We start from the raw sequence: 12828 nt of genomic DNA on the forward strand, positions 1-12828 counted from the left end.
ATTTCCAATATTTTCTTTACTGGCCCTCCTTAATGGGGCTACCTTTTTGTTTATGATTCTACATTTACTTTTGAGTTCGATTATTTCACCTAACAAGTCATCGATTTCCCTATTTCTCATTATATTTTTAAACCTGGTTTCTCTTTCCATTTCTACCCCTCTACATAATTCTACTCTGTCAAAACCAGAAACAATTTTTCTTTCAAACCTTTGGTACGTCTTCGGTGTTTCATTCAGGCATGTCCTTTTTGGGACTACCCCGAAAAGTGATTCGACCCTACGTACGTCTAGGCATCTTTTTGTTAGTTCTTTGTCTCTTGGACTTCCATTTTTTTAAGTAACTGACCATGAAAAAATAAATAAAGATACAAAGACGTTTACATTATCGTGGTCACTCGTATTATATTTCTCCCTTCTCGTTTTTGTAAACAACTAGGTGGAGTTGGTTTCAAATTTGTCCATTGGCGACGCACTACTTAGCGCTTCGGAGCTTGTTTCTTCGTACATCTTACTTCAATTGCTGTGTGAGACTGTTTCTATGTCACTGGCTCAAAGTGGCAGGGAGATGAGAGCAGGTACTGGTTATCAGCTCTACATGTGCAAAAAAGTGTAAGAAACAGTTATGTTGGTCCCAGTATGAAGACCAAATGTCAGCCCCTCAGGGTTGGTTGACAGGTTTTGAAAATTGGCAGCTTTGCTCTCCATCTTGCAGGACCACCACATGCAACCCATCAATTGTCCCTTAATTTTCAGTTGAGTTTTTATTCAAATTTTCATGCTTTCTTTACTATTTTTTTTTATCTAATTCACATTCTCTCTCCCTCCTTTTTCTCTAATCCTTTCCCATTACTTCAAGCAATTTTAACTATATTTACATAATTTTTGCTCATGTAAACCCACTACTGGTGGTGGGAATCTGTAGTTATTTTTCTATGAGACAAATTTTGTAAATTTGAAGGTGACCTATCTCAAATTGATGTAAAGCAGAGTATGGCCAAAAGTGTGTGGTTTGAGGTGAAGATGGGGCAGCACCAAGCTTGTGTTACGTAACCATGGCTGTTCAATTTGAACATGGATAGGGTAGAACAAGAGGTACCAAGGGTGATGGATTGGAGAAAGTTAAGAGAGTGGAGAGAAATGCGAGATGAGCCAGTTCTTGCTTGCTGATGACACTGTACTATTGACTTGGTCAAAGGAGGGCCTGAGGCAGTTGGTGATAGAGTTTGGGAGGGTATGTGATGTAAAGTTGAAATTAAACGTAGGTAAATGCAAGGTGATGAGATGTACAGAGGGTGAGCATGGTAGTATGCTGGAGGAAAGTCTAAACGGAGAGAGGTTAGAGGAAGTGAATAGTGAAGTATTTAGGGTTATATATAGCAGGAAATGGATGAGTTTAGATGGAAGTAAACTGTAGACTGAGGGAGGCAAGTAAATGTTCTGGGTGAATGAAAAGTGTCATTAAAAATAGGTACCTGGGAATGGATGCAAAGAGAACATTGCATGAAGGGGTGTTTGTACCTATGACACTGTATGGGTCAGAGACCTGGAATTTAAGGGAGCCAGAAAAGAGAACTTTAAAAAAGAGTTCAAAGTGAAGCACTTGAGAAGTATGGTGGGGGTTGTAAGGATGAATTGAATAGGAATCAAGGTGAGGAAAAGAATGGATGAAAAGGATAGGGCTGTTCAGTATTTTAAGAACATTCTTGGAAAATGGAAAAGATTGTTTAGTTGAGTAACAATGTTTTGTGTTCACTCAGAAATATTGACATACTACAGTAGTATTTTTCCTTCCTGGTTTTAAACAAATTTATCCCCCTGCCTTAGCATCTATATTTCTAACCACTATGACCCTCACTGCCTATTTGGCACAGTATTGTTCCCAAAGGTAGAACTACTAGTTATGGCCAGTGAAATACAATATACTCTTCCTCTTCTTCCTCCTCGTCCTCTAAGGAAGAGGAAAAAGATGAGGAAGAGGAGAGAAAAGACCCAAGTCACTTCTTACCCATGAATTTGGCACCTCCTCCTCTACATTAACAGATGTTGATGATGCTTTGGTCCTTTCAAACCATACACTCTGTAAAAGAAGGAAAACAAAGTTAATGAATGAATGAATGAACACATTTGCTACAAGCAAATTCACACATAGGGGAGCCATATGGAAGTGCCTCCTTCCCATCACAACCTGCGCATAGTGTTATTTATTTGCACTTCCCACTGCAAGCTAAGACTACCCACCCAATGTTTTTACTGCTCCTATTCACACTTCAACAATTTATTTGCCCCACCTTTGACTTAGCTTTTTGCCAAGGAGTTTCTTCTACATCATCTTTCTTCTTTGCACAAATTGTTTGGTCTTCAGCTAATTCATTACATAGTGTTTTGTGCACTGCTTTCAAAATATTCCACAATGAGGATGTTCCTTTCATGAATATTTCTTTTAACACATCACACACACAACCATATCATAATTTTGTTGCCCAAAGAACTTCCACACCAAATGTTTTTATGGTATTGTAATAGTTAACCAGGTATGAAGTGAGTGAGTGAGTGATAGAGAGGCTGAGGAGAGAGAGGAGAGAGAGAGAGGAGAGAGAGAGGAGAGTGAGTGGAGAGAGGATAAAAAGAAAATGTAGGTCAGCATTTACAATATATATATATATATATATATATATATATATATATATATATATATATATATATATACTTTTTTCATGTATTTTAAAATTGTTCAGTTTTCATTATAAACAAATTTTCTGCTTTGTTCTCACCATTGAATATGCATACAAGATTAAAATTGATGTGTAAAGGAGAATGTGCAAATATAACTGAAGGTTGAAACCATATTTCTATGCTGGTTATTATTAGAATATAGATTATAAACTTATAAACAGCAAATACTGACCACACAGTTACTAACTTTCTCAAGCACTCAAGAAACACACCGCTATGATAGTCAGTGGACTGCAGTCACTGCATGCACTCCCTTTGTGTTGACTGGGCTTGTACTGTCAGATATTAAGTCCAGTAACTCCAGTTGTAAACACAGATAAGGGAGTAGGGAAGGGACAAAGTGTTGCCAGTTATATTTGTGGTCACAATTACTTCACTCATGCAGTAAGAGACAATAACCCATATTACCTAATATATAAAAATTGGCACATCATCTCATTCTTATTTACATATGGTAAAAATTTGAGATTGCTTATGGCATACCACTGTATAGTTAATAAAGACATTTACTGTATCGAAACTCTCAATACTTCAGCAGTGCAGTTGTGTAAAATAATATCTCTTACATTTACAGTATGTACTATTTAACTTAAGTAGTTTAATATTCCAACCCCATGCATTCTCTAACAGAGACAGAGAGAAGTCAGGTTTCTGGTTTATCATCTTCTCATGGTTGACATGAAGATAAGATTGTATGGGAGAGCCATGACCACAACTATTGTGCCATACAGAGAAAATACATAAAAAAAAAAAAAAAAAAAAAAAAAAAAAAAAAAAAAATAATAATAATAATAATAATAATAATAATAATAATAATAATAATAATAATAACAACAATAATAATAAATAAAATAAACAAATAAATAAATTAAAATAAATAATAATAATAATAATAAAAAAAAATAATAATAATAATAATAATACATACACACATATAACGGCCTTTTCCCCCTTACAAGGGAGGTAGCCAAAGTAAAAAACAAATCCACTCCCACCCACTTCATCCACACCCATTCACCACCCCTCCCTCTTTTCTTGGCTTCTCCTAGATGACGAGTCATCCCTGTATCTTGCCCACTGCCATGGTTCAGAAGCAATGCAACAAGACACAGGACACCCACAGTAAGCCACTTCATTTAATTGGCAACTCCCCCCGGTCCCCTCAATCAGAAAAAGAGAAGACGGGGAGAAATCCCTTCAGTCTGCATCAAAATATCATTCACATGTACTCCCTCACCACCAACCCACTCCTTTCCATACATCAGATCATCATCCATATATTTCTCCACTCACCCCTATCTTTGGTCTTCTCCTTTCCTTCCTCAACACCCCTTTTACATTATCCACCCATCTCATTCTTGGTTACCCCCTCATGTTCACTCCATCCACACCTCTGCCTTCTACACTTATTTTACTTTCCTTTCTTCACTCATTCTTCCCATGTATCCAAACCATCCTAATACTTTCATCAACCCTATCTCCCAACTCCCTTTCCATCCCCATTCTCCTCCTCACCTCCTCATTTCTCATGCTATCCAACCAAGTAACCTCTACCATACTTCAGACATTTCATCTCAAACACATTTAAACTCTTCCTCTCTTATGTTCATGTTTCTGCCCCATACAGTGCTGTCGGTACAATAACCCTTTCATAAATCTCCTCTTAGCATCCATTCCCAAATGTCTACTTCTCATTACATGGTTTAATCCCCCAAGGCATTTACTTGCTTCTCTCAATCTACACTTCACCTCCACCCCTCCCTTTCCTCCCACATTCGCAACCAAGTATCTAAAGCTATCCACTTCCTCCAGTCTCTCCTTTAATACTCGCTTCCAATTTGCTGATTTCTTCTTCCCTTGTACATCTCATCACCTTACTTTTACCCACATTTATCTTCAACTTCCTTCTTTTGCACACATTACCAAACTGTCATTATCTTCCTTAATTCTTCCTCTGATCCTGCTACAAGCGCAGTGTCATCAGCAAATAACTTGCTCCACCTATATAGACTAATCTCTCAAGACTTTTATTGAGGATTTCAAAATAACTAATTACCAATAGTATATAAATACATATATATTTTTTGAACACTATACTGAGCAATATCCTCATTTTCAAGCTGTAGATGCAGATGTGGATGTTGCTTACATTACCAAAATGGATGTGGTTGCAATTTAAAAAAAAATGCAGATATCCAATACATCTCCACTAAAGCCTCCAGGAAAAACCAGCATAGTATTATAAGGTGTTTTATGTCTTCTGTGTGGTGATTGCATTTGGGGCAGTTTGAATCTCTTGCCAGACCTATCTGTATTGGTTGTCTTCATGTGTTCTGAGCACAGGCATGTTAGAAAAGGTCTTGTCTGGTGTGGGAGGGTGTTTTCTGTGGGGCTTATATCTGGGGATTGTTGCTGGAGTAGGGTACACGTACCAATGGAGACGCACTTGCCCTATGCAGACGCATTTGAAAAAAAAAAAAACTTCTACCTGCCGATGGTGAATAGATAGGAGCATAATTAGAGGCTCAAAAAATCACTTAACTATCCCCTCATAATGTGACATAGTCTTACCTTCCTAATCCAAATAGGTACGTGACTGGAGGAGATGAAATAAAATAAGTACCGTTTTTGAAAGAATCCTTACAAAAACCTAAAGTCACATACCTATTTGGATTAGGAAGGTAAGACTATGTCACATTATGAGGGGATAATCAAGTGATTTTTTGAGCCTATAATTATGCTCCTATCTATTCACCATCGGCAGGTTGAAATTTTTGGTGTCAAATGCGTCTCCATTGGTACACGTACCCTACCGATTTTTTTTTTTTTTTTTTTTTTTTTTTTTTTAAAGGACTTAGTCATCGAGCATGCATGCACTTCTGAGTGGCTGTTTTGTGTGGTTATGTTTGAGTCGTATATTACAGGTGCAGTTTTTTGTTGCATTCTGTTGCTGGTGTTTATGAAATGTAATGTGATAGATGTGTGGTTCAGCACCATGGCACAGAATTGCACTCCTGTCACCTGTGATGTTCCATTTAGAAGAATTTGGTTTCCTGTATGTGTCCCATGTCCTATAGGGAGTGTTTTAGTGTATCCCGTTTTTACTCCATTATGCAGTGCTTGTCAATTGTTTGTGTTCAATTTGCTGATCATTTGGGATCATGCTGTAGAGGCATATGGGTGGGTCTTATGAACTGTTTATGGTCATTAGAATTTCTTTCTGTTGTCCCAAGTCAGTGTTAGTGATGGTTTTTAATTGGTTTCCTCATTTACTCTCAATGTCAGGTTCTTCATACATGGCTTATGTTGTACAGATATCAGAATTTTTGGGTTTCTTCTTCATTGAAGGGTTTAGTTATTAAATTTTACTTGAGGGCATTTTTTTTTCTATTCATGCTTGTTTGGAGTAAGCAATGACATTGTAAACTTCTGGGGTGACACTTCCATTCTGTTACCTTTGAGCAACATTTCCAGTTTGCTTAAGTAGGCTTGGCTGTCCTTTGCTATTTTATATATGTTGTGCAACTATTATTGTCAAGTCATCTGCACATGAGAACAATGGCACTTAGTTCCAGTTCTTGAATTGGTAGATCATTCACGAAGTGAATAGTAAGGCGAAAGTATTATACCACGGGGGACAAATGATTACAAAGGAGGAGCATGCTGACAGGAGACCTTTTGGTCCATAACTAGGTTGGATGTGAAAAAATTATAATAATGATACAAACATATACCTTAAGCATCCCTCAACTCTCAGCTCACAAACTGCATGTTAGCACATGACATGAATGCACACCACCTAGTTTGGCTGAACACACAAACAGCAGACTTAAACTCTTCAATACAACTTCAATATTGGTGCACAAGTATGACTGATGTACAATGATTCGATGATGTATCACAAAATGTGCACTATTATAGTTACAACTGTAATATTTCCCTATCTCATTCTCTTTCACCCTGAATGTAGATAACCACAGAAAATGTGATCAAGCCTGTTCATTGAATATGGGTAACTCAGCTATAACTACAAAATAAATATTAGAAAGAATACAAAATAAACATTAGAAAGAATACAAAGAGCAATGACAAAGTTGGTTCCAACATTTGCAAACCTAACATACAACGACAGGCTGAACTGGAATTACCAACCCAGGAGCAAAGAAGAGAATGCGGGGATCTAATAACCATCTACAGAATTATGAAAGGAAAAGAATGCCTTGATAGAGAGGACCCATTAAAATGGGACAGAGGAAAAACAAGAGGACATGCAATGAAACTCAAAAAGGATAACTACAGAAGAGACTTGAAAAAGAACAGCTTCCCACATAGTGATAGATGCATGGAACAAATTGGATGAAGAAATAGTGTGTGCAAACACAATACAACAATTTAAGAACAAACTTGATCTTGCGAGATACAAAAACGGATCACCACGAGCATAGCTCCCCTTCCCATATAATACAACTAGGTAAATACATGTACAGGGTGTTCGGGATAAATATGATAATTTTCTTTTATCTTCTGTCATTTCAGAACCATTTGAAGGATTTAATAGCAGTATATTGGAAGAAAGACCTGCATCATGATGATTCATGCCAGATTAAAAAATTCTGAATTCTTAGCTGCAGCTTAGTACTCCTTGAATACCGAAGGTCATGCGATGTGAGCTGGAGAATTGTGACATATGTGAAAGCAGTGGCTAGTAGGAACGATCATACAAGGGGTTCTGACTGTCCACACAACGAAATTTGTCAAGAAGCTGGAGGGAGGGAGGGAGGGAGGGAGGGAGAGAGAGAGAGAGAGAAGGGGGGGGGGGGCAAGATAATGCAGACCTTGGCGAAAGAGATGGGCATCGGAGTGGCAACTATGAAGAAAGTGCTGAACGATAATCTTCACTACTCCTCATACAAGAGGAACAAGGACCAAATACTGCCAGGGTCCAAGAGAACTACCTTATGAAAGCCAAGAAACTCCTCAACATGGTCAAATACCCAGTCGAGCCGGGGATGCTCTGGTTCTTCTCAGACAAGAAGAACTGCCAGGACCAGTTGCACAACAGGTGGCTAGCTTACAGTCCCCACGAAATCCCACAATTCATGAAGACCAAGCTCCCTCAAACCGTGATGGTCTTTGGGTGCTTTTCCAGCAAAGGCCACATCATGCCGCCCCACATCTTTGAAGAGGGACTCACTTCAGATGGCCATATTGAGTTGGTGTCCAATGATGTCAAGTGCTGCAGGAAGACCATATGTGTGGCAGTAGGACTCAGCTCCATGTCACACTTCCAGGAAAACCCAGAAGTGGCTGTCTGAAAACTTCTACAATTTCACCACTCCCAACATCTGGTCCCCCCCCCAACTCGCCAGATTGCAACCCCATGGACTATTATGTGTGGGGCGCAGTTGAAAAAGACACCAATTGTACTGCCTGCAACACCAAGGATGAGCTGATGGCCAGGATCAAACTGATGTTCAGGCATCTCTCGAATGACACTGTGAAGGATGCGTGCTGCAGGTTCAGGTCCCACCTGGAGATAATGATGGAGGCTCAAGGTGGCTTCTTTGAGTGAACGGTATTTGGCAAGAGATCCTCTAAGATATGCACTTTGAATTTTGAGAATACATAAATTTGGGCCAAGGTGTGACATTTTTCTTTCCTTTCCGAAAGTGTCAAATTTATCCCGAACACCCTATATATGTGTGTATTTATATATATAAACATACATACACACATATACATGTATATATAACTCCTACTACCACTCATTGGTGAGTCACCCTACAGATAAAAATCATAACCAGAAAAGTAAGTTAGAGCTATAAGAAAATATATCAATCAATCCATTGTCCCTGACCCACAGCCTCCTGGAAAGTGACATTAGCCCCTGGGCAGGGCCATAAGTCACTCAGAGAAGAGATAGAGTTGTCTGGTGATTGTGTTAAGCATTGTAGTATGAAGTGTTCTATGTCTTCTGTGTGCTGGATGGTGTTCAGAATGCAGACATGCCTGTGTATTTCTTGTCAGGTGTAGGAGGGTTTTCTCTGTGGGGCTTGTTAGATTATTGAGTTTGGTGGTCTTTCTTAAAGGGCTTCCTTAGTCATCTGGGTGTGCATGCATTTGTGTAGGCAGTGTTATGGATGTTTGAGTAGCACATTTCTGTTAATGATGCTTGTGAGATGTAGTGAGAAGGAAGTGTGTTGTTTAAGGTTCTGGCAAAGAATTGTGTTCCAGTCATTTTTATGTGGTGTTCTATTAAAGAGTATTTGGTTTCTGTATATACGTGTCCAATGGGGGTGGTCTAAGTGCACCCTGTTATTCCTCTCATTGCTCTATTCTGCACTCTTTGTAAATTGTACTCAATTTGCTGATTGTTGGGAACCATGCTCTAATGGGATAGTAGGTGGTGGTTCTATGCTATTACTTTCTTTCTGTTGTCCAAAGTCAGTGTTAAGATGTTAGAAAGCTTGATTTTGTTGATTTTTGCTGTCAGGTCTTTGACATCTGAGCTAAAGTTATTCATGTATAAAATGTGCAATTCTTGGGCTCTTTTCCATTGGAAGGGTTCAACCATTTCATTTTACATTTGGTCTTTTTTTTATGGTTGTCTGGTGTGAGTGTCACTATTGCTTTCTGGAATGTTAAGTAGTCATGGGTGTCCTTTGCTGCTATATTGTACTTACTGTGCTGGGTCATTGTAAGATCACCTACATTTGAGATATTGGGGATTAGTTATTGTTCTGGAGTTGGGAGATCATACTACACCTTCAAGAACTTCATTGTATATATATTTTTTGTAACTGAGATTTGGTTGCTCAGTTACTCAGCATTGTATTCCTAATAAAGTTGATTAACTACGTCTTGTCGTTGTTATGGACATGTCTTAATTATCTTTATGCATAACAAGTGTCTGGGAACCTAGCCAAAAGCTGATATTAAGTGTAGAGTGAAGCTTCCTTAGATAAAACCTTTCTAGCTTCTTTAAGTCTTGACTGAAGAGCGTCCAGATTTCACACCCATACTGCTTGTTACACTATGATCTTAGTTTGGTACTGTATGCTGTAGTTACAAAACACTCTGGGGGCAAGTTTTCAGTTAGTTACAAGTGCACACTGGTGTCAGTACTCAATATCTTTCTCTAAAGTTCCAGCTGCACTTAGGAAACTGCCCAAGTTGGGGAAGTTTGTGACCAATTCCATAGATTGCCCTCTCATGGTAACATTTACATCAGGTATGTTGTTACTGGGTGCAGATTGTGCGAAGATTTTTGTTTTTGTTGATTTTATATTCAGGACTGCTGAAGACTTTCTATACAGTCACATGGTAAGGCCAATTCATCTGTTTTTATAGCTGTTACAGCTACTGAGGTCTTTTGTTGACGGTGGTGGTGAGCAAGATTGAAGTCTATCATCTAGCCTGTACTGAAGATCAATTCCTGGATTATATGGTGGAACTGACCTAATCATAGCAGCCAGGTATATTGAGAATAGGGATGAGGACAATACACATACTTGCTTAAACACACGTGACAGGAAAATCTTCAGTCACTTTGTTGTTGGAGATGACTTTTCCAGTCATGTAATCATGGAAGTTTTGGATAAGGGTGGTGAAGGTGGTGGGGTATTCAAAACACTCAAGGAAAGACCACATGGTTTCTCTTGGGTTGCTATTGAAGGCCTTTTCCTGGTCATAGAAGGTGAAGTACAATGGTTGGTGATGTTCATGACTTTCCTGAAGTTGGCAGGCGCAGAAAATCATATCAATAATTCCATGGTTGGCACAGGAACCACATTGGGATTAAGGCAATATTTCCTCAGTGAGCACTTGTAGCCTCTACAGGAGAATTCCAGCCGGTAGTTTTCCTATGATGGAAAGTAGGGAGATCCCTTTGTAGTTTCTTCATAATTGCTTGTTGCCCTTTTTTTTTAATTGTTACAACAATTACATTTTCCCACTGTGGCATGTGCCCAGTTTCCCAGACCTTGATGATGAGTTTTATCGGCCACATTAGTAGGGGTTGTCCTTCGTTCTTCAGAAATTCTACTGGGATGTTATCAAGACCTGGAGCTTTGCTTAGTTTCATTGATTTAATGGCAGATTGAAGTTTAGAGAAGGACAGAGCTTGGGACATCCAACATTGAACTGGATGCTATGGGAGGTCTCTCAGGACATCTGCAGCTGTCACAGAAGAACCAACTGAGCAGGTTTGAAAAATGCTCCTTCCATATCTTTAAACAGCAATTGGATATTTTACAACATTGATGCCAGTGTCTTTTAAGAAACCTCCAGCCAATCAAGTAGGTCTGTACAGTTGTTTCAGGGCTGTCCAGAGGTTTTGTGAGTTTCAGGTGTCTGAATAGGCCTGGATCTCTTGTGCTTTTTCTAGACCAGTGACTTTGGATATTGCAAAGGTTTGCTTTGTTTGACAAGTTGATTCAGCCACTATGTTGATGGTTGGTTCCAGTGGTGTGTCATCTAATTTCCTGAGGACATTACTGAACTCATCGTTAAGTGGTTCACATAGTTTGGATGTATCAAATCTTCTAGGGCCTTCCCCTTCGATTGGGGTGGGCAGCAGTACTCCTAAATGGGATTGCACAGATGCAAGAATGTAGCTGCCAAATCCCCATGTTGATGCAGTCATAGTGAAGTGACAGATCACACAAACTGCTGCCTTCATGTGACTCCAAGCTAAAGGCTTCTGGTATAAACCTGCCTCCATCATTGAAGGACTTGTGGTAGATGATGGAATCTTCAACATTGGTTGGCATCATTTTAGGTGGACCACAATTTGCCATGTCATGACACACACACTTGGTCTCTGAACATTCTCTGCAGCTTATCTAGGCTAGATTTGTAAGTTCTGGATCAGAGCTTGCAGTGAGCTACCTGTGGGTCAAGTTACAGTCACTGCCTTCTGCTAGCCCACCTAGCTTTGTCTTCTACCAGGTTCAAGTGAAAATCTTGATATGTCACTGAGGTCTGTGGTAGATGCCGTGTGGTCTGGTTCTTCCTCCCAACCTTACTGGTGTGGGTGGCCCTTGTGGAATCTGGAGATCCCCCAGCATTGCTCTTGGGATCCTTGGAACTTGCAAGCCCCCTTACCATGTCACATTTGGTATACAAAAGGTGGATATATAATTTCCTGTTTTCTGATATTGTGGGCTTGAAGCTAGTTTCAGAGAAATACATATTGTCACACTGTTGTTTAGGTGATAGTATTTTGCAATGAGTTGCATTAACTGCTTCATGGGGTCAGGGGCAGTGTTGATTTCTTTTTCTTTTTCTGCTATATACACTGCCATTCATCTACTTTGTTATTCAGTTTTCTTGGTTTGTTTCTGTTTTATCTTTAGGTTATGTTTCTTATTTCAAGAGGCTCATGTGTCTAGTTGGGGTTATTTTTTTTCTCTAGCCTCTGGGAATGTGTTACTTGTCTTCTGGATGGTAATTATCATTCTGTTTACTGCTTCATCTAAGGATGGGTACTGGTCTATTTCAAATTATTCTATCTTTCTTTCTACATCTGTGTACTTTTGCAAATTTGCTTTCTGGTAATATATAAAAGTTCTCTTGATTGTGGGATGTAATTTCTCTTCCAGTTTTAAGGTAAACTTTATTGGGAAATGGTCAGATTATACACCTTGAATAGTTTCCCATGTACTTTCCACAGAGCCCTTAGGGGGGGGTTCACACGGTCTAACGGTTCGTCGAATGCGGTCCGACAGACACGTGTTTAAAGTGATGTGTGAACGGGGTATTTGGGGTTTAACCAACGTGTTCGACAGCCAAATACCCCATTCACACATCACTTAACACGTGTCTGTCGAACCGCGTTCGACGAACCGTTAGACCATGTAAACCCCCCTCTTACATGCCTAAGTGCAGCCCTGGAGCAAAGTTCTCAGTGCCCCCCCCCCCACCTCCCATCTCCACCATCCCTTACTGCCTATTATAGCTATTATCTGGCAAAATAATTAAACAATTTTAAAATTTGTATTTAATGTCCCTATTGCAGAAAGGCTAAGGGGAAAAAATTTCATATTCTGTCGATTCTAATGCAAAATTTGTATATTACGGTAAAATATTCATGGC

The 12828-nt window shown here is 39.2% G+C and overlaps 1 protein-coding gene across 6 annotated transcripts in view; it reads right to left on the bottom strand.

The window, feature by feature from the left end:
* The window catches only part of LOC143017840 (uncharacterized), a 107881-nt gene that overhangs the window by 87914 nt on the left and 7139 nt on the right, over positions 1–12828 (bottom strand). For all 6 annotated transcript variants that reach the window (XR_012965706.1, XR_012965705.1, XR_012965708.1 and 3 more), the window contains exon 2: positions 2006–2077. Coding sequence is in view for 2 of the 6 variants with exons in the window: in XM_076172776.1 (XP_076028891.1) it covers positions 2006–2077 (72 nt within the window). In the remaining 4 variants the exon portion in view is untranslated. The remainder of the gene's footprint in view (positions 1–2005; positions 2078–12828) is intronic.

Source organism: Oratosquilla oratoria, chromosome 33, assembly GCF_046742065.1.
Source record: "Oratosquilla oratoria isolate Oo_2021 chromosome 33, ASM4674206v1, whole genome shotgun sequence".
Classification (NCBI taxonomy): domain Eukaryota; kingdom Metazoa; phylum Arthropoda; class Malacostraca; order Stomatopoda; family Squillidae; genus Oratosquilla; species Oratosquilla oratoria.